This window comes from Microtus ochrogaster, linkage group LG4 (assembly GCF_000317375.1).
Source record: "Microtus ochrogaster isolate Prairie Vole_2 linkage group LG4, MicOch1.0, whole genome shotgun sequence".
In the NCBI taxonomy this organism is placed as follows: Eukaryota; Metazoa; Chordata; class Mammalia; order Rodentia; family Cricetidae; genus Microtus; species Microtus ochrogaster.
The window spans coordinates 43,448,973-43,468,474 of record NC_022030.1 but is presented as its reverse complement, the minus strand read 5'-3'; the positions used below and the strand labels follow the sequence as shown (position 1 = coordinate 43,468,474).

At 43.1% G+C, this 19,502-nt stretch overlaps 3 protein-coding genes across 4 annotated transcripts in view; all 3 read right to left on the bottom strand.

The window, feature by feature from the left end:
* Positions 1 to 533: 533 nt before the first annotated feature.
* Positions 534 to 2,856, bottom strand: LOC101997284 (gamma-crystallin B). Of its 2 annotated transcripts, none has more exons than XM_026786393.1 (3): positions 2,848 to 2,856; positions 2,515 to 2,763; positions 534 to 809 (listed from the first exon to the last, which is right to left on the bottom strand). In XM_026786393.1, exons 1-3 carry the CDS (start codon positions 2,854 to 2,856, stop codon positions 534 to 536), a joined length of 534 nt encoding a protein of 177 aa, XP_026642194.1. The 2 variants fall into 2 exon arrangements, with proteins under 2 accessions (XP_026642194.1, XP_005361519.1); XM_005361462.3 differs by having other exon boundaries at positions 2,521 to 2,763.
* A 10,486-nt stretch (positions 2,857 to 13,342) lies between these two features.
* On the bottom strand, positions 13,343 to 16,393 carry LOC101997005 (gamma-crystallin A). The gene is made up of 3 exons (XM_005361461.2): positions 15,741 to 16,393; positions 15,313 to 15,555; positions 13,343 to 13,705 (listed from the first exon to the last, which is right to left on the bottom strand). The coding sequence occupies exons 1-3, from the start codon at positions 15,747 to 15,749 to the stop codon at positions 13,433 to 13,435; spliced, it is 525 nt and encodes a 174-aa protein (XP_005361518.1). The 5' UTR covers positions 15,750 to 16,393; the 3' UTR covers positions 13,343 to 13,432.
* Positions 16,394 to 17,549: 1,156 nt separating this feature from the next.
* Positions 17,550 to 19,502, bottom strand: part of LG4H2orf80 (linkage group 4 C2orf80 homolog) — a 26,134-nt gene continuing 24,181 nt past the window's right edge. The window contains exon 9 of the mRNA XM_005372510.3: positions 17,550 to 18,277. Coding sequence (XP_005372567.2) covers positions 18,256 to 18,277 — 22 coding nt within the window. The 3' untranslated portion in view covers positions 17,550 to 18,255. The remainder of the gene's footprint in view (positions 18,278 to 19,502) is intronic.

Here is a 19,502-nt window from a genome sequence, read left to right as displayed (position 1 = left end):
TAATTTTATTAAATATATTTTCTGGCCCATTGAGCTGCACTTCTTCTCCTTCTTCTACTCCAATTATTCTTAGGTTTGGTCTTTTTATTGTGTCCCACCTTTATTACATTTTTATTTATTTATTTGTATGTGTGGAGAGTGTGTGAGTCAAAGAACAACTCTTGGGAAAATTGACCACTCTCCTTTTGTTGAATGGGTCTTGGGGATCAAAGCCAGGACACCAGCCTTGGGAGCAGGCATCTTTACCTGCTAACCCATGTCACCATCCCAGTATGACTTTTCTTGATAATTTAAAGTTTTCTTCAATCCTGTACATTTAGTCATTAGAGAATGTAGTTATACCAAGAACATTACTCTGCCTTATATAGGAGATGCTTCCCATCTTGAAAGATTATCATGTTTGGTTTGGTGCCGTTACTGCTCAGGAATGCTTAAGAGATTGAAAGGAAGGCAGGACTCTTCTTGTGGTGCTAGAATCACAAGCTACATATTTTATTCTGTTCTAAAGAAGAAAAGCAGAGAATGAAAGGGCCTCAGTAGAAATCCATGACTCGTCTAAAAGAACCGACTTTGGCATTTGGAGCCCCCCAGTCAAGATATCTCCTGTACTCCCCGGGCATCAGCAGGTACTGCCGTCCCCTGTAGCTAGGCATTTCGTAGAGGACCCAGCAGCCTTCAGTTACACTGAGGGAGTGGATTTCGCTGAGGTGGAAGCGATCTTGAAGAGAGAGACAGTCATCTGTGATCTCTGACATTTGTCCTCTGAAGTCATCTCTCTCGTAGATCCTCATTCGGTAAGTGCCAGAGTGCTGGGGACAGCAGACAGAGAGGAAAAGCAAATGAACACAGGGAGAAGCTAAGTTTCTAGCTTTAGCATCACCCCCTTCCCCCAACATGAACATCTCGAGCCCAAGTTTGTATTCTGAAGAAGCATACTGTAGAGTTCAGAAGTCTCTACCCCTGAAGCCCATCACTGAAGAATCTAGGGCTTCAGTGGCCAACCAAGAAACAAAGCTCAGACCTCTCCATGCCTGTCTACCAGTCCTGGCAATTAAAAGTTGCTTAAAATAAAACTTATCACAATTAACTAAAAATGGCTTAAAATAAAACATCACATTATCTCAGGGCTTGTTGAAGAGCCAGCCCGTGACAAGGGAGGAAACTGGGTATTACTGGAAAGGCGGCATTTTGATATAATTCTCTTATTGAAAAGATACAAATTTTCAGCTATTTTCTGCAAAACGTGTGTTGGTGTTCGCGTATCTATAGAGCAGGAGAGCAAGCTCCTGTGACACATAAGGCACAGTCTTTCCCTTGTTTCTCTTCCCAAGCCTCAGTTTCAGTCCAGACAGAGCGCATTCAGCTCCCCAGCCTCCTTTGCAAACTGCTCCTTTCCGTCTTGGGGAAGTTGCATTTCCATGGCACTGTGTGTCCTGTCTCCCACACTCCACCCGCCGAGGAATGCTGTGCTCATTCTCCAGAAAGCATGAATCTTGGTGGTGTTAAACTTGGCTTTTTTGCTGGTGTATTCTCAAAGATAGCTAGTAGATAGGGCTCGCTCCATACGAATCAAAACCAGAAGACAGGAAAAATAATCAAGAAGACATGCAAGGCCAAGCAAGCCAAGACATTTTAGATGATACTGGAGGCATTCAGGGTGGCATGGTGCTAGACAAAGGGGTAGCCCAGGCTGGCCTTGATCTTGCACTACCTCTTCAGCATATCCTACCACCCAATGTGCGTTGCATTTATAGACTAAGTAGCACTGAATTCTGTCTTGAAGTGGTTGGAATGAACTAGGAACTTATATGGAGGGGGTTATATTTTGAAAAAGTAGTAAATGCATTGTCTTCGATGTCCTATTTTTCTCCATTCCTCTCTGAAGTAATTGAATTATCAGTGGCGAACGTAATGTGAAAATGGGGATGAGACCCACTGAGACAGTTTGCCTGAGCTAAAGGGAGCTCACCAACTCCAACAGGACTGGGAGTGAACAAGCATGGGATCAAACTAGTCCCTCTGAGTGTGGTTGACAGCTGGGGCAGACTGAGGGGCCACTGATAGTGACACTGGGATTTGTCTCTACTGTATGTACTGGCTTCTTGGGATCCTATTCTCTTTGAATGTAAACCTTGCACAACCTAAATGTAGTAGGGAGGACCTTGGACTTTCCACAGGGCGGGATGCATTGCCCTCTCTTAAGATTGGAGGAGGTGGGGAGGGTGTGTGGAGGGAGTGGAAGGGGACTGGGGGGATGGGAGGGAGTGGGAATTTGGATTGGTAACTTTTTAAAGTAATAAAAAAATCAAAATCAAAGAAAGAAAGAAAATGGGATGAGAGTTTGTTTTTTTTTAAACTCACCACCAAGTTCCTGAGATTTCTCTCTCAGGTACCCTACTGGACACACACACTTGGTGTCACATCCACCCTGTTTTCTAGTTGGAATGGCGGTTTAAGATGACCTTTTATAAGATAATTTGTGTTTCCAGACACCCATTATGAAGACTGAGCCACACTCACGTGGGGGATGAGGCGGCAGGAGCGGACAGAGTCGCTGAGGCCCATCCACTGCTGGTAGTCAGGGTAGTCCCCGCGCCTCAGGAAGTACTGGTGGCCCTGGTAGTTGGGGCGCTCATAGAGCATCCAGCAGCCACTGTCCACTCGGATGGAGTTGCAGCGGCTGAAGTAGGTCTGCAGGTTGGGGCAGTCGGTGCTGCACTCATAGCAGCGGCCCTGGAAGCCGCGGTCCTCGTAGAAGGTGATCTGTAAGGGCAGAAAGGGACCAGACAAGTTTTCTCCCAGCCAAGGATGCTTAGAGAGGGCAAAGGTCAGGGTCCCAGAACTTACCTTTCCCATCTCACTGAGAGTAGGTAAGAGATGCCCGGTGTGCTGTGAAGCTCCAGGGAACTGCCTCTGGTATATATAGCTGTCCCGAGTGCTGCCTCCACAGGAAATCACACAAAAGGGCCCATTCCGGTGAGTAAGGGGATTTGCAAGCTCCGAGAGCTCCCTCCCTCCCACTGCTTGCTGGGGTTGGTACACTCATTCTTTCTGGTAGGTTCGGGTAGCTCTAATTCACTAAAGCTGTTGTGTTGTCGCCACCAACCAGAAAAGTCTTTGCTCGTTTTTTAAAAAAGACTGAGTGAAAGTGTAATTCTCTGCTTAAACAACTTCTCAAAGCAAATTGGTTTTAGCAACGTTCCTGCCTCAGATTCCCTCTGTTTGCCTTAAACTTAAAAGAAAAAGAAGAGGAGGAGGAGAAGGAGGAGGAGGAGGAGGAGGAGGTGGAGGAGGAGGAGGAGGAGGAGGACTTTAAGCAATCAGGAATCTTGAGTAAGAGAGATCTAAGAGATAGAATCTGAGGAAGCACTCTGAAAAGCAGAAAGCTTAGTTAAAGTCAAGACCCCGTGATCATTACTGTTAGCTGGGGGAATGCCTTGACTAGAATTGTTAACTGCGGCTTGGGTTCTCTCCTCTCTACCCTTGTCTCCAGAACACAGGTTTGATGCACGCTAGGTCCTCGCTGTGGCTCTGACTAGAAGGAAAGCAGGTACTCTGTGCATTTCTCTTCTTCCTGGAGGACCTAAGTCTTCCTTCTGCTGATGGCTACCTAGAATCTGCTCCTCCTTCCTTTTCACAATCAAAGCCTCTGTTCCTTTGATGAGGGGATCTCATCAGAGTATTAGAGTCATGCAGAAACGTTCCCAGCACCCTCCACACCTCTCTCAGATTGAGGATTGGATGCCATGCACATCATCCATGTATTATGGGAACCCCGGGGTCCCCTAGTCAACTTCAAAATGATGTCCTGTCAGGGCAATTTTCAGATAATTGTTGTATTGCCCTTTTTAAAAATATTATTTTTTCACAAATGAGTACTGACATTTTTCCCACTGCATGACATTAAGATTTTGAAAAACTATAAAACAATGCATCTTTTCATTGTCTTTGTTTGGGGAAATACAATGATTATTCATAGACATATACTGTTTACTTAGCACATAAAACATTTACTGTTCGAGTCCCTTCAGGGCAACAAAAACCTGGACCATGTGTGGGTTCCAAGGATGGCTGGAAATGATCCAGGTTACCATCAAGTGGCCGATGGACTTCCTCAAAGGCCTATCATTGTTCTGTCTTTCAAACTGGATGTTGTATAGTGGTAATGGCTGAATTAACGTTGCTCAGGAGCAGTTAGGCACAGCCTTTCCATAAGCTACTATGGACATAATATTTGTGAGCTCATTGTTCCAATCAATCCTAGATGGTTTAGGGATTTTTGTCATTGGTATTGGTATGTAATAGGATTATCTGTGAACAGAAGTTCTGTTCTGCCTGGTCCCACAGCTGTTCAGTCTCAAAGAAACACACAGAGGCTTATATTAATTACAAACTGTTTGGCCTGTTGCTCAGGCTTATTACTAACTAGCTTTTACATCTTAAATTCACCCATAATTCCTGTCTATGTTTAGCCATGTGCCTTGGTACCTTTTCTCAGTAAGGCATTCTCATCTTGCTTCCTCTGCATCTGACTGGTGACAGCATCTCTGCCTTTCTTCTTCACCTACCCATACTTCCTGCCTGCCTATGGGCCAATTAACATTTTATTAAACCAATACAAGTGACAAATCTTTACAGTGTACAAGAGCAGCCTCTCAGGCATTCTTCATATTGTGCAGCCATATCTTCATGCACATACCTCTGTCCTAGCCCCTCTTATACTAACCTCTCCCTGTTTGACCCTGAGTGAACTAGCAAGTGACTCACCTCTGCTCAATGATTCCATGAATGCCCTGACCTCAGGCTACTTTTCTTCACATACAAAGTGTGCTTGTTTTAAGAAAAATTAAAATGTTTTAGTAGTTATTTATTTTATTATTTTATGAGTGCTTCGCTGCAGCTATGTATGCATCCTGGTGCCCACAGAGGTCAGAAGAGAGCTTTGGATCCTTTGGGACGGCAGTTACAGATGACTATGGGCTACGAAGTCAGTGCTGGGAATCAAACATGATTTTTGACTTGAACCCATACATAAAGCCAAGTTATTTGTGAACTGAATCCACCTATCCCTTTTCCTCCAGTCACCCGACCGTGGGGTCTCCTGCATGCTGTTAGAATTGTGAGATAATACAGTGGCAGTGACTCCAGCCAATCCTGCAGGGAACTCTAGAGCTATCATGAACTGAGCAAGGCAAGGGGACATTGTGCCCCTTCATTGCTCAGTATATTAATGTAGGCTGCCACCATGGAGGGGTATGATGTTGGATCGCTTAGCCTTGGCAGCTTTCTTTGGCTGAAGGAAGTCCTGGAAGCACCTTCAACTTTGGTCCTGAGTGATGGTCTGGACAGTGTACCACAGTGCTCACTCCAAGAAGAAACTAATGACTTATCTTGATCCCACTAGCTAAGGTGACCACAGGTAACACAGTGATGTCTAGCTTCCAGGCTTCAAGGCATATAAAGTCCATTTCATACTGTTGTATTATGGTTGTAATATTTATACTATGGAGCTCACCTCTCTTTTCTCCTGAGCCCTCTTTTAAATAAAAAGAATGGTAACACTAACTAAGGTGATCATATTTAAGCCTCTTAATGAAAGGATATTATTATTATTACTATTATTATTGTTATTATTATTGAAGAAGATTGCTCATGCTGGACTCTCTTTTGGTGGGGTGTGGGGAGGGAGAAAGAGTTTATTCTGGTTATACTTCCTTATTGCTGTTCAGCACCAAAGGAAATTGGGGCATGAACTCAAACAGGGCAGGAACCTGGAAGCAGGAGCTGGTACAGAGGCCATGGAGGAGTGCTATTTACTGGCTTGCTTCCCATGACTTGCTCAATCTGCTTTCTTACAGAACCCAGGACCAGCAGTTATGGGAAGGCTTCACCCACAATGGGCAAGACCAGATCTCCCACTCTTAGGACCTCAGGTGTCGATGGACAGGCATCTCTTCCCCACTCATCCCGCCACATGACAGATGAGTAATAGGGACAGTTCTCCCATGCTCCCAACTTCGGGTCTGGCTCACCCATACCTCTGCCAATGGGGTTGGCTCTATTGTGTTGCCCACGAGAGGTGCAGGTTCTGCTTTCCCAAGTGTTGCATCATCTGGTCAGAAGACAACTTTAGGAAGTTAGTCCTCTCCTCCCATCACAAGTGTCCCTGAGATCAAACTCATATTTTTAGGTTTGCACTTGTATACACACACGCACACACACACACACACATTTACAGAAAAATAATAAATAAATATGGTATAAAATTTCAAAAAAAAAATAAACCAAGACCAAGGAACAGAAGTTTAAACTGTGATCGGCTCTACTAGAACCCAAGCCTTAAACACGTCTCCACATCAGCTGTAACCCCTTGTGAAAGACTGGATTTGGCACTGGCCTTCTCATAATAGACGTTGTTTCCCTTCAATCATGGGGATCTATTTTCTCCCCTGCAGATGGGCATCTCATAGCTGGTCCAAGACTTTTGTGGTCTGCGCGTAGGAAGATGATGTCCTTGAGAGGAGATGACCCTGAATGAAGAAGCAGTCTTCACAGAGCTCCAACATGGATGAAGCTATCTGGTACAGCTTCATTCCCTGGAACCGGACAGCTGTGACGAAGATTAGAATGGAAGACAGAAGTACACTCCCTTGTTTCTATGGAATTAGAGGCTCTCTAATCATTTGTAAAGAAACAAAAGTCGTATTTGTTTAGTGCCTAGAGCACACAAATCAAAGAGCTGATCTAGGAATAGGCACATGGATGCTCATTACAATGAAAGAAGTAAGATTTCCTGTAAATAATCCTGGGTTTTCCTCATGGTCTATAAAAAGTGGCTGTTGACTGTCCACTTCATAGGTGATTGAAGGTTTGGTTTTCTGGCAGGGGTTTGGGAATCTAATATCCTGTGAGCCTCAAGAAACCAGGCCACTCCTAAGTTCCCAGGTGCAGGATGTCTCCAGATAAAACCCCGGTCACAGCTGTCAGCTCCTGATCCAAGCCACTTGTGTGGTGACTCACACCAGCCTAATAAAACAGGAAGTTGATAGTAGGTCTTAATAAGCAGGAAGTTTATACCCTAGTTCTCTGTGGCTTATGGACATATTAATTGTGACATGTTCTCCACAGCCTCATGTGGTGCTGTGTTTATTAGGCTGTGGAACCTCTAGGAACTGGGACTTAATTGAAGGAAGTGTGCCAGTAGGGGATGTATCTCCATCTCCAGTAGGGATGTATCTCCATCTCCAGTAGGGGATGTATCTCCATCTCCAGTAGGGGATGTATCTCCATCTCCAGTAGGGGATGTATCTCCATCTCTTTCCAGTTCCACTGTGCCTCCTGGTGGGCTGCCATATGGGAATCAACAGTCATGGCTTGCTCTCTCTGGTCAGCAAGCCTTCCTTACCATGGTAGATTATAATCTTCTATTATAACTGTGAGCCAAAATGCACACTTCCTTCCTTGAGTCATCTCTATCAGGTAATTTGTCACACATGAAAAAGTATGGGATGGTTATATTTCTGCCTCTTGCCAGTTCCAAAGCTTATACCACGTGTTACTATAGAATTTGCTCCAACATCTTGCCCACACAGTGGCTGTTGTCTGAGTTTCTGTCCTGCCTGGTTTCTGTGCTCCCACCAGGTCCCACAGCCGTTTAGCTCCAAAGAAATCACACAGTGGTCTATATTAATGATAAACTGACTGGCCCATTAGCTCTGGCTTTGTATTAACTCTTATAACATATATTACCCCATTATTCTTATGTTAGCCACATGGCTTGGTACTTTTTTCAGTGGGGCAAGTCACATCTTCCTTCATCTGTGTCTGGGCAGGACTTGAGAGGAGTGGGCTTCCTCCTTCCTAGAATTCTCCTGTTCTCATTGACCCACCTCTATTTCCTGTCTGGTTGTCCCCCCTATACTTCCTGCCTGATACTGGCCAATCAGTGTTTGTTTAAAACATAATTGACAGAATATAGACAATTGTCCCATACCAAGTGTCATTCCCAAAGGATCCCTGAAGCAAACTGTATTATGACATATTGAAGATCAAATAAGATGCCTAGAAATAAAATGTTGATTCAGTGACGGAAGTTGGCCTCTTTAGATAAATGAGTGATAGCAATGTCTGGGCCTTTAATCAGTGGCCTATGCTCACAATTTCTAAAGTTGGAGCATCAAAGACTGTTGGCATACAAAAGAGTTCCACAATAGCTTGAAATGGAGTATCTGGGGATAAACTCACAGTAAGGGTAGCAATCCACAGTCCTCTGCATGCACTGGGAACTAGAACCAAATCCAGCAGCCAAGAGGCCCTGTGCAAGCTTTTTGTCTGCATTTATAGTACATGAGACTTTGCCCAAAGTGGGCCGGTCTCTCAAAGGCTATTGGCTGAGGGAGTTCCCACAGAAAATACCTGGACACAAGTGATGTTCTGGAGTTTAGATGACATTGACTTGGAAGATCCAACACTTGCAAACAGCACCCCAGAACAGCCTGCCCCCTGATCTACTCTTCGGTTTCACACTACTTTCTTTACAACTTTTCAGCACAGCAGAACTTCTGAACAGTTGCTGTCTGTGGACAGCGTGTTAGGGGAGCCATGGTTGCACATAACTACACATGTTTTGCAGCTTCTGGCAATGCTTCCTTAATCCCTGAAAAATCACTTAACCTCCAAATCCTCAATTTCCCCCATTTTTAAGGTAATAATAACAATGAAAATCAAAGATACAATTAATTTAAAATAACATTAAAAAACAATACCACTGGCAAAAGTTATATCATTTTGAAGGAAAGAATGAAAGAAAAATTAGTCATAATGTTTGCTAGACGTGGCAAGGCTGACTTTATTTAGAACAAAATATAAATGTAGGTAAAGGAATAACTATGTGGGGGTTTTGTAATGAACAAAATAGTTTGACTTGAGTGCCAATATCAAAATGAAATGGGCAAGTGGATGTTTGTAATCAATGATGGGGCCTGGTGTCAGTAAATGGAAAATAACTAAAGGGGAATATCAAAGTTAAAGAGTTTCCAGCTAAACTGATTGGTAAGGTAAATAAGGAAGGTAGACCAAGGTGGTCATGGTTGGCAGAGAGTCAGTAAACTGATTGGGTAAGATTGTTGCTCAAATCTGATTGAACAAAAGCATAGAGGTCAAAGTCAAGCTGAGCGATCAGAAGAACCCAGCTCAAGTTTCTACCAGAGGGACAGGCTGTCAGCATCTTAATCCTTGTCAAGGATAATATTATTAACATATTTGATATGCAGTATTTCTAGGTTTTGATATCATAGTGCCTACACATTTGCTTATGTTACAGAAAGTGGAACTGGAAATTGAACTCAAGTCTGTTTGCCCTCAAAACTTAAGTTAACAACAGCCTTTCCTTATGCCAATGGCTTGCTTTAGATGCCATCTTTTCAGGTGTGCAGACTACACACTTCTCTAAATTATACACTTCCCATAGTTGATCCAAGGTCTAACTTCAAAAACAAATCCACTCTGCCAGCCTTCGGGATCTTTGGCCATAAAAGGGGCACTGATGTGTTCTGGCAGGTTGATAACCTATTTCTTCATCCTTTTTATAATCTCTCAGTATCTACCCAACCATGAAAGGCTCTCTAAGTATTGGTTCATCTCTCTCTCTCTCTCTCTCTCTCTCTCTCTCTCTCTCTCTCTCTCTCTTCTCCCCTTCTCCCTTTCTCCTCCATAACCCACTAAATAAATATCCAACCTCACTCTGCATGATATGCCTATTCATCTGTCTCTTGCCTGCCATCACGTGGCTCCCTGCCAGCAACCAGCTGCCTTTGGAGACCTTCGGCATGGTCTCATGGACCACTACAGCAGCTAGGAATCCTGCAACATTTTACTTTTAGCATTACACATGTGACACATAGGTAGTAGGTGATGCTTAAAACAGCACAGAGATTGGGGAAGGCAGCACATGCCTGTAGTTCCAGCTACCTGAGAGCTTGAGGCAGGAGGATTGTGATTTTGAGGAAAATTGGGAAAAATCAAAGAGGTATTCACATTCACTCGAGGTAGAGAAGTGTTCTGGAAAACAGCTCATCCTCTCTGTTCCTTTTCTCCTGTAACATCCCTGGTGACAGTGCATTACTGTATAAGCATAAGGATGGCACACCGGAGAACTGATGGCCCCTATTTATTTGCCTCTACTATCTGCTGGCACCAACAGGCAAAGTTCCATTTACTTCTCATGAGAGCATGAAATTGCAGAATTGAAGCTAGGGAGATGACAGATAAGCTCATACAGCCAGAAACTAAGTTCGTGGGCTCCAGACTCTGTACCATGACATACTACACCTAGAAACCCAGTAGAGCCATTACATGTCTGAGCCTGAAAGAAACAAAGGACTCACCTCATCCACACTCCTTATTTTGGAAAAGGAAAATTGTGTTGTGTTAAACATTATCAGCTAAAATGCAGTTTTCTGCACTGTCTAGTTCACCTAGACTAAGATGAGATTTCAAGTTATCAAATTGTTTTCCGTGAAATATGACACATGCTTTTCCTGTCACCTAGAACAGTAGGATAACCCAGTGAATTAGCTGAGCTCCAGCAAACCACAGACTTTCTGCACATTCTACCTTGGTAAGAGTCATAGTTTTTTAGTGTATGCATTTCCTGTTTCTAATTTTCCCCATGTGTGTTCCTTCAGTAGCAAAGAGTTTTTTGAAAAAATGTTTTGAGACAGGATTTCTCTGTAGCATTGGAGCCTGTCCTGGAACTCGCTCTGTAGACCAGACTGGCATCAAACTCACAGAGATCCACCTGCCTCTGCCTCCTGAGTGCTGGTATTAAAAGTGTGTGCCACTGCTGCCCAGCAAGAATATTCTTAATAAAGAAACTTGGTGAATTAAATGGTGGGGAGTATTTTGTAAGACAGCTTTTTATGTACACAACTCAGTGTTTTTCGTGTAGTTACAGATATGCACCTCATCACAGTGAGAAGCTGTATGCTAGCAACCACACCCTTATTTAAGCATCCCCTTAGCCCTAAGCAACCACTAATGTACTTGCTGTTACTATAGTTTTGTCTATCCTGGGTATTTCATATAAGTTGATGCACTTGTGGTCTGTGTAATCTGTAGTCTGTGTGACTGACGTCTTTAACTTTTCATATGGTCACAGCACATATCAGTGCTTCATTCCTTTTTATGGCCAGATATCACCTGTTATATTAACAGATTACACTGTGTTTATCCAGCAGTCCATGGACATCTGGACACTGGGCTATGTCCACATTTAGTCATCATAAAGAGTATTGCTATGGAGCTGGAGAGATGGCTCAGTGGTTAAGAGCACTGGCTGCTCTTCCAGAGGTACTGAGTTCAATTCCCAGCAACCACATGGTGGCTCACAATCATCTATAATGAGATCTGGCACCCTCTTCTGGCCTGCAGGCATACATGCAGGCAGAATACTGTATACATAATAAATAAATCCCTAAAAACCAAGAGTATTGCTATGAAATTCACGTATGTTTCTGATTGGATATTTATTTTTATTTCCTTTGATTTTTCATCAATGAGTGGAACTGCTAGATCATAAGATGACTCTAACTGATTCTGAGGAACTGCCAAGTTCCTCCTATAGAAATTTAACATTCCCATCAAAACCTTAAGAGAGTTCCAATTTTTCCTTACCCTCACCAACACAGGTTATTTTCTGTTTAGTGAGATTTAATTAAAATTAAATTTTAATAACTTGATTTAAAATTATTATTGTAGCCATCTGAATAAATATTTAGTGGCATCTTGCCTTGGGTTTAATTTTTCTAATCTCTAATGGTATTGAGATTTTTTTCCATTTGTTTGCTGGTAATTTATATGTCTTTGTGAAAAAAACATGTATTTCAATCCTTTTCCCTTCTTAATTGGGTCTTTTTGTTGTTGTTACTATTGTTTAGTTGGAAAGCTCTTTATATATTCTAGATTCTAAGGCCTTAACAAATCAATGATTTTTAAACATTTCTTTCCATTCTGTAAGCTGTCATTTTATTTTATTAAGCTTTTTTTGAGCTAGCCTATTCTGTAGAGAGAGTTTTAGGACAGCCAGGGTTAAACAGAGAAGCCCTGTCTCAAAAACAAAGACAAGAGAAAACAAAAAGTTAAGTTTTCCAATTTTGTGGAGTACAGGTTTTCAAAATAAGACCTGATGATTTTCTGTATTTCCTTCGTGTCTGTTGTTGTGTCCACCTTTTTATTTCTGATTTTGTTAATTTGCATGTTCTCTCTCTGCCTTTTGGTTAGTTTCGATAAGGGTTTGTCTATTTTGTTGATTTTCTCGAAGAACCAGCTCTTTGTCTCATTGATTCTTTGTATTGTTTTATTTTTTCTATTTTGTTGATTTCAGCTCTCAATTTGATTATTTCCTGCCATTTAGTTCTCTTAGGTGAGTTTGCTTCTTTTTGCTCTTACGCTTTCAAATGTTCTGTTAATTCACTATTGTGGGAACATCTTTACTTTTAAAAATATGTGTGTATGTGTATCTGAGGTGTGTGCATGCATATGTGTATCTACATGCACATGCATGTTTGTGTGTCTGTGAGAATTAGGTGTGTGCAGAAGTCAGAAGGTAACTTTAGTTATAGCTATTCGCCTTCCCCATTGTTCAAAGTGTCTCTTGTTCACTACTGCTCATGCAAGGCTATCTGGCCTGGAAACTTCTGGGGATTCTCCTGCCTGTCTCCCATGCTACTGCAGACACACAGCGATTACAGATGTGCACCACCAATTCTGGGGATTCTCCTGCCTGTCTCCCACCCTACTGCAGACACATCAGGATTACTGCGGACACATTGGGATCACAGAGGTGCACCACCACTTTTGGTGATTCTCCTGTCACCCATCCTATTGTAGACACACAGTGATTACAGATGTGTACCACCACTTCTGGGGATACTTCTGTCTCCCATCCTACTGCAGACACAGCAATTACAGATGTGCAACACCATTCCTGGCTTTGTGCATGTTCTTGGTGTCAGAACTTTGATCCTTAAGCTTGTGCAGCAAGTGTCTCATTCACTGAGTATCTCCCCACCCCTTGGGCATCTTTTCTTGAGTACTTCTTTGTGAGATATCACCTACCCCATACCTTAACAACCCCTTGTTGTGGGTGGTGTAGCCGCAGGTAGGCTTTACATTTTCTCCTTTCTCTGGGTTCTTTTGGTTGCTTGTGTTCATCTTTTCTCTCTCCTGCAGGCCCAGAGGTCACTCAGGTGTGGGTCTTCCCAGCACTGTTTCCTGACTGGGAGAAAGTAGGTGAACACTCACAATATTTTCAGTTTCTTAAGATACCATTTAATAGAATTTAGATATGAAAGATCAACAAGAGCCACTTTGTGCCATGGACACAGTTATATATTTATTGCATGTGTGTGGATTGTATCAAGCAATATGAGGCTTAGTACAAATCCATGACCCGTCTCAGAGAGCCCACCCTGGCATCCATGGCCCCCCAGTCATGGTAGCGCCTGTAATCTCCAGGTCTCAGCAGGTACTGCCGCCCCCGGTAGTTGGGCATCTCGTAGAGGACCCAGCAGCCTTCCAGCACGTTCAGAGAGTAGATCTCACTGAGGCGGAAGCGATCATGGATGCAGGAGCAGTCTTCCGTGAGCTCAGACACAAGGCCCCGGTAGTCATCTCTCTCGTACAGCCTTATCCTGTGAGAGCTGGTCTGTTGTGATGACCAACAAAAGGGAAAAGCAATGATTTATATGCTTGCTATTGCAGCCTGCTTGCACCTTCAGAAAACACGGGTTCCAGGCGATTGTGTCAAGCATGCTTCTATCCTAATCCTACTGCTTGTGCTGTTGTTCTAACGAATTAGGAAATGCACGAACATAAAGCTGACCTGACCCGTGAACTGGAGGCCTTGCGGAGGACACTAACGCCAAAAGGCAGAGAGTGAAAACATTTACTGCCCGTGTAACAGAATCCTACCAAGCTTGCTTTGAAGCCACCTTTTGTACACATGGTGTGTAATGATGCAGATTTGGTTTGAGTCCTCATACCTTTATTCTTCTCTTTCTTTAAACACACACACAGGAAATGTGGACTGTATCTCATGAAATCCCTAATTACCTGTCTCATAAAAAACGAGTCAACAATGACTCCTGCAAAACACAAAGCCACACAAATTGAGACCCATTGTTCTAGGTGAGTGTGAAAGTATATAGTGAGGAAAAATCTCACCAATACAGCCAGATTACACTAGAACTAACCAAATTTAATTAACTGCCTTTCAAATGTACTTATATATTTTTAAATTGACAAACAGCGTGTGTATATTTATTTGGCATAGCACGGTGCTTTAAAGTAAGCACTGTGGTTAAATCTGCCTAACAAATATATATTTACCCCACATAATTATCATTTTGTGGTAAGAACACAGAGAATCAATTCTTTCAGTGTTTTCATTGTGTGTTTAAGATGTATTTATTTCTATTTTATGTGTATAAGTGTTTGTTTGTGGGTATGTAAAATACTACATGAGTTGTGTTTGGTGCTCATGGAGACCAAAAGAAGGCATGGGATTCCCTGGAACTGGAGTTACAGACAGTTGTGAGCCACTTGTAGGTGCTCTAGAAGGGTAGCCAGGGCTCTTAACCACTGGGCCATCTTTCCAGCCTCAGCTTTAGCATTTTTAATGATTCTAATACATAGCATGAGCTGTCATTGATGTGCTATAAAATAGATCTCTAGGACGCAGTTCTTCTCTCTAGCTGTGAGTTTTTAATTTCTGATCATCACTGCAAACCTCTGGTCCCACTCTACCACGCTAGCCTTAGTAAGTAGGGCAGAACTGCTGCCAAGGGCAGAACTCAGGGCTGCATCTCGGCAAGCATGCTACCACTGAGCTAAATCTCCAACCCCATCTCCTCTCCCTCCATGAACCTGCGGCTTCAGAGAACAGGTGGCCTTTATCATTACAGGCCTGGCTTATTTCTTCCAGCACTGTGCCCTCTAGGTTCACCCATGTTATTGCAAATGACAGCATTTCCTTCTTTCACGGGTGAAGGGTATGTGATTATTAAACCAAGTTTAACTTTACAGGTCATGCTATGGTTTTTATGTCCTAAAACAACACTGATGTCCTTAAGTAAGAGCATATATATCCATGTTCCTTCTATTTAGGTTTTAGAGTCAGGCCTTGATATACTTAGTGTGAGCCCTTGTCGAGCATTCCCGTCCTTGCCGAGAACACTAGAACACAAGTGGAAACGAAGTCACCAACAGGAACAGCTGCTGTTCTCACACCAGTCAGGCTGAAGCAATGCTTACATAGGGAAGGGAGCGGCAGGAGCAGACGGAGTCGCTGAGGCCCATCCACTGCTGATAGTCAGGGTAGTCCCCGCGCCTCAGGAAGTACTGGTGGCCCTGGTAGTTGGGGCGCTCATAGAGCATCCAGCAGCCACTGTCCACTCGGATGGAGTTGCAGCGGCTGAAGTAGGTCTGCAGGTTGGGGCAGTCGGTGCTGCACTCATAGCAGCGGCCCTGGAAGCCGCGGTCCTCGTAGAAGGTGATCTGTAAAGGGAAAACAGGTGAGCATGGTCAACTGGAAGGCACATCCCCGACACGGGAAAACAGGTGAGCATGGTCAACTGGAAGGCACATCCCCGACACGGGAAAACAGGTGAGCATGGTCAACTGGAAGGCACATCCCCGACATGGGAAAACACCGCAAACCTGGACGTTCTTTCTTGGCTCACCTTTCCCATCGTCGTTGACAGCAAATGACCAGCGTTGAGTGTGAGGGGGACAGGAGTGGCAGCTGATATATATACAGCAGGGTGGCTGCTGTGTTGGCAAGAACAACACAAAAGGGGGCCGCTGGGGTAACGCTGAGGGGAGTTCTGTGTTCTCCTGCTTTTTCATTTGGGATCATGGGGTGGGGGCTCACATTCTCTCTGGCATTTTCGAGTTGTCCACCCTAACTCCAGTGAAAGAAATTAAAGTCAGCAGAGCCATTATGACCTTGGAGACAAAGGGCGTGCATCGCATCCTATGCTGCTCTCTAGAAATACTTTACGGACCCAGCAGTTCGCAGTGTTTGCCTATAGAAAGTGCTGAGGTGGAGGCTGGGCTCCATCTGTGCTCATGAGAATCATGAGTTTCAGAAGCACTCTGAGGCACCAAGAGTTAGCAGAAAACAAACCAAAATCCTCTAACTGGAAAACAGCTGTGTGTCTTCATCTGTATAATATATATTTAATTTTTAAAGTTGTACATGTTTAAGATAAAAAGATTAGAACTGTGTAGAGACTAAACATCAACTGTGGCCATCAAGGAATGATAAGTTTATATGTAGGCCCTCATATTGTTTCTTCCTTTTGAAATTAAAATTTTCTTAATTTTCTATTATAAATATATATTGCAAATTCAGTGGGCGAAATTAGTAAAATTAATTTTTAAATGTGTGATTTTTGAGTTGAAAGTTAAAAGCATATATACTTCATATATATATATATACATATATATATGTATATATATATATGAGACTAAACACTTCTTGGTCTAAAACTAGTAGATCAGCCAAAACCCAAGGCATTCTCATCAGGAAAGAAAGGCACAGGATTTTCCGTTCTTCTTGTCATCACCTTTTTTCCAGGGTTAAGTTTTTTTTCTTAAAACCAGTGTTATGGTTTGTCTGAATTTTCCCTCACCAAACTGTCAGTTTTCCTGAGCCAGGATGGCCGCCATCAGAACTTCCTTCTTGTTGCCAGCTGAGCAGGAATGGAGGATCATCAAATTTTGAATTATCGCTGTTATTCCATCCTATGTATATGTAAGAAGTGAAGTCAAACATAATTTTGCTTCATGCCCATGCGGGGACTCTCAAAGGATACCCAACTAGAGTTAGCAATGAGGGCCCAGCGTTTGCATGAAAATCCTCAGCCATCGCTCACTGACATGTCTGGATGGTGGAAGCACAGACAGCAAGAAGTGTCTTCTCACGGCCAACAAGCTGCACAGAGCAAACTGGGCCAAGTCCCCGGCAGCTGGAGTCGTGGCAAGGATCACAGGCCACCGATTTCCTCTGCCTCTGTCCTGTGTTCCAAGCAGCCTGGTGAGCCTCAAGTACAGCTGTGACCAAGCGCTATGTAAGAAGGCTACACTGACCTCCCCAGCCACAGCCTCGCATGAGAGGGCACCACTTCTTTTCAGAAAAGGTCAACAAACTCACCTGTGATGTGGGAGTGATTTCTTATTAATAAAGAAACTGCCTAGGCCCATTTCATAGGCCAACCCTTAGGTAGGCGGAGAAAACAGAACAGGATGCTGGGAGAAAGAAGCTGAGTCAGGGAGTCGCCATGGTTCTCCCACGCCAGGCAGATGCAGGTTAAGATCATTCCTGGTAAGCCAGCTCATGAGCTACATGGATATTAGAAATGGGCTAGTCCAGGTGTGAGAGTTAGCCGAGAAAAGGCTAGATGTAATGGGCCAAGCGGTGTTTAAAAGAATACAGTTTCCGTGTAATTATTTCGGGGCATAAGCTAAGCTAGCCATGTGGGCGGCCGGGTGCCAGGGACGCAGCCCCACCACTCCTATTTCAACACACCTGACTTTGCCTGTGGCGCTGGGACTATTCTGCAGAAGGCTGGCCAGCCCAGTCCTTAAGGAAGGAGAGGTACAGTATGTTGCCATTCATCTGATGAAGCTGGTATTGAAGCTGGTTAAACCATGTGCCTTGTCATCATTTGGGAAGGGTGCCCAAAGAGAAGCACCTTTCTTTCCCTAGTGGTCATCACCAGAGAAAGGCAGCATCCATTCCTCTTTGCAAACTTTATTGAATGTAAACTTATGAGCTTACATTTTCTCTATTTGGAAGAATGCTAATGAGAAACTAATTCTATTTGGGGTTAACACTTTGGAAAACCACCTTCTTCCCCAGCATTCTACGCAATATTTAATGCTACACATTTGCTAAAATGTGTATCAATACCAGATTGTCTAAACCCACCCATCCAGGAACAGTGAGCTCCCTACAAATTCTCCAGCAGCTTTCCAGGCATAAAAAGAAATAGCATAGGATATACACATTTTTTCCTTTTGCCAAAATATAGGTGTGCAATACGCTTCCAAAAGAAGGCTAAGGGCAGGCTTGAGAGTCAATGCCGTTTACAGCAATGGCTGACTGCAGAGAAAGGGTGTGCTGGTGACAATTGCGGCTTTAAGGCGAAGCTTCCTGTCTGCTCCCAGAGGCTCTGTTATGCATCCACGGTACTAGTTCTCATTTCTAGGTGACCTGCAGAATGAGAGGATGGTTTTGGTATCAAGTACATCAGTATAGCACAGACACATAAACTAGCTTTCTATCGATAGGAAGTTAAAGTCAAACACCAGGTACCAGAGATGGTTAGATCCATAAAGATGTAAAAGAATTTCCATGGGACATTCTGAAATATCTGAAAATGAATTATATTTCTCAACTGACTGCAGTGTGTGATCTCACAATGGATGCTTAAAAGGGATGTTATCCGGGACATTGAAAACATGCTATTTGGGTGATAGATAAATAGTGATGCTTTAGATTCTGGAGTTAATGATTGGTTTCTTAAGAGAATACCTTTGCGTTTAGGAGCTTCAGAGTAAAATATGCAGGCTAAGTTGATAGGGTATGCACAAGTTTTAATAGTTCAGAAAAGATTATCAATATCCATATACACAAACCAAACCACCGAAGGGCGAAGAAAGAGAACGCATAAAGCTGGTGGAACACAGCAACGCGAGATGGCGAATCTGGGTCCGCTGTACCATGGCAGCATTTCTTTAAGCTTGGAATTGTTTCCAAATTAAAATTAAAAATCATGAAAGTCAAACTTCTTTGGATTAGCATTCCCCAACATCAGTAATTTTCTAGTGCTGTGCTGGTAATGTATTATTTTAAGGTTTTGCATATATTGCTTTAGATTTAAGTCTAAATTCTCCTCCCTCTATCTGGCTTCCTTCTGCAATGCCATGGGTTCTCTGGGAATGGGAAGAGAAGGAACAGGTGCCTCTCTGCTTGGTATGGTCTTAGTGACTCTGAGCATTTATATGTACATTAGCTCATTTAGTGCTCAAAGCAACCCAGTGAGGTTCATAATACTCTCTCTTTTATAGGAAAGAAAGCAAAGCACAGAGAGACTAGTTGTCCCAGGGAATACTGCTCATATCCATTTTGATTCAAATAAGCCACCAGTGCAATAACAAGAAATCCTTGAAAGTTTCCCAGAACAACTGGGAGTTTTGAAAACAGTTTCTGCCTTTCTCTTAGTTTATGAAGAAACTCAGTGGCTGGAAATGAAAATAAAATTATGAAGAAAGAATTGTTTTAATGCTTAAAGGTTTAAAAAGAGGGTCTTTTTTGTCATCTCAAAGATATGACATTGTATCTATAAGTCATAAGGGAAAATGATGAGGCCGGGCGGTGGTGGCGAGCTAGTTCCAGGACAGGAACCAAAAGCTACGGAGAAACCCTGTCTCAAAAA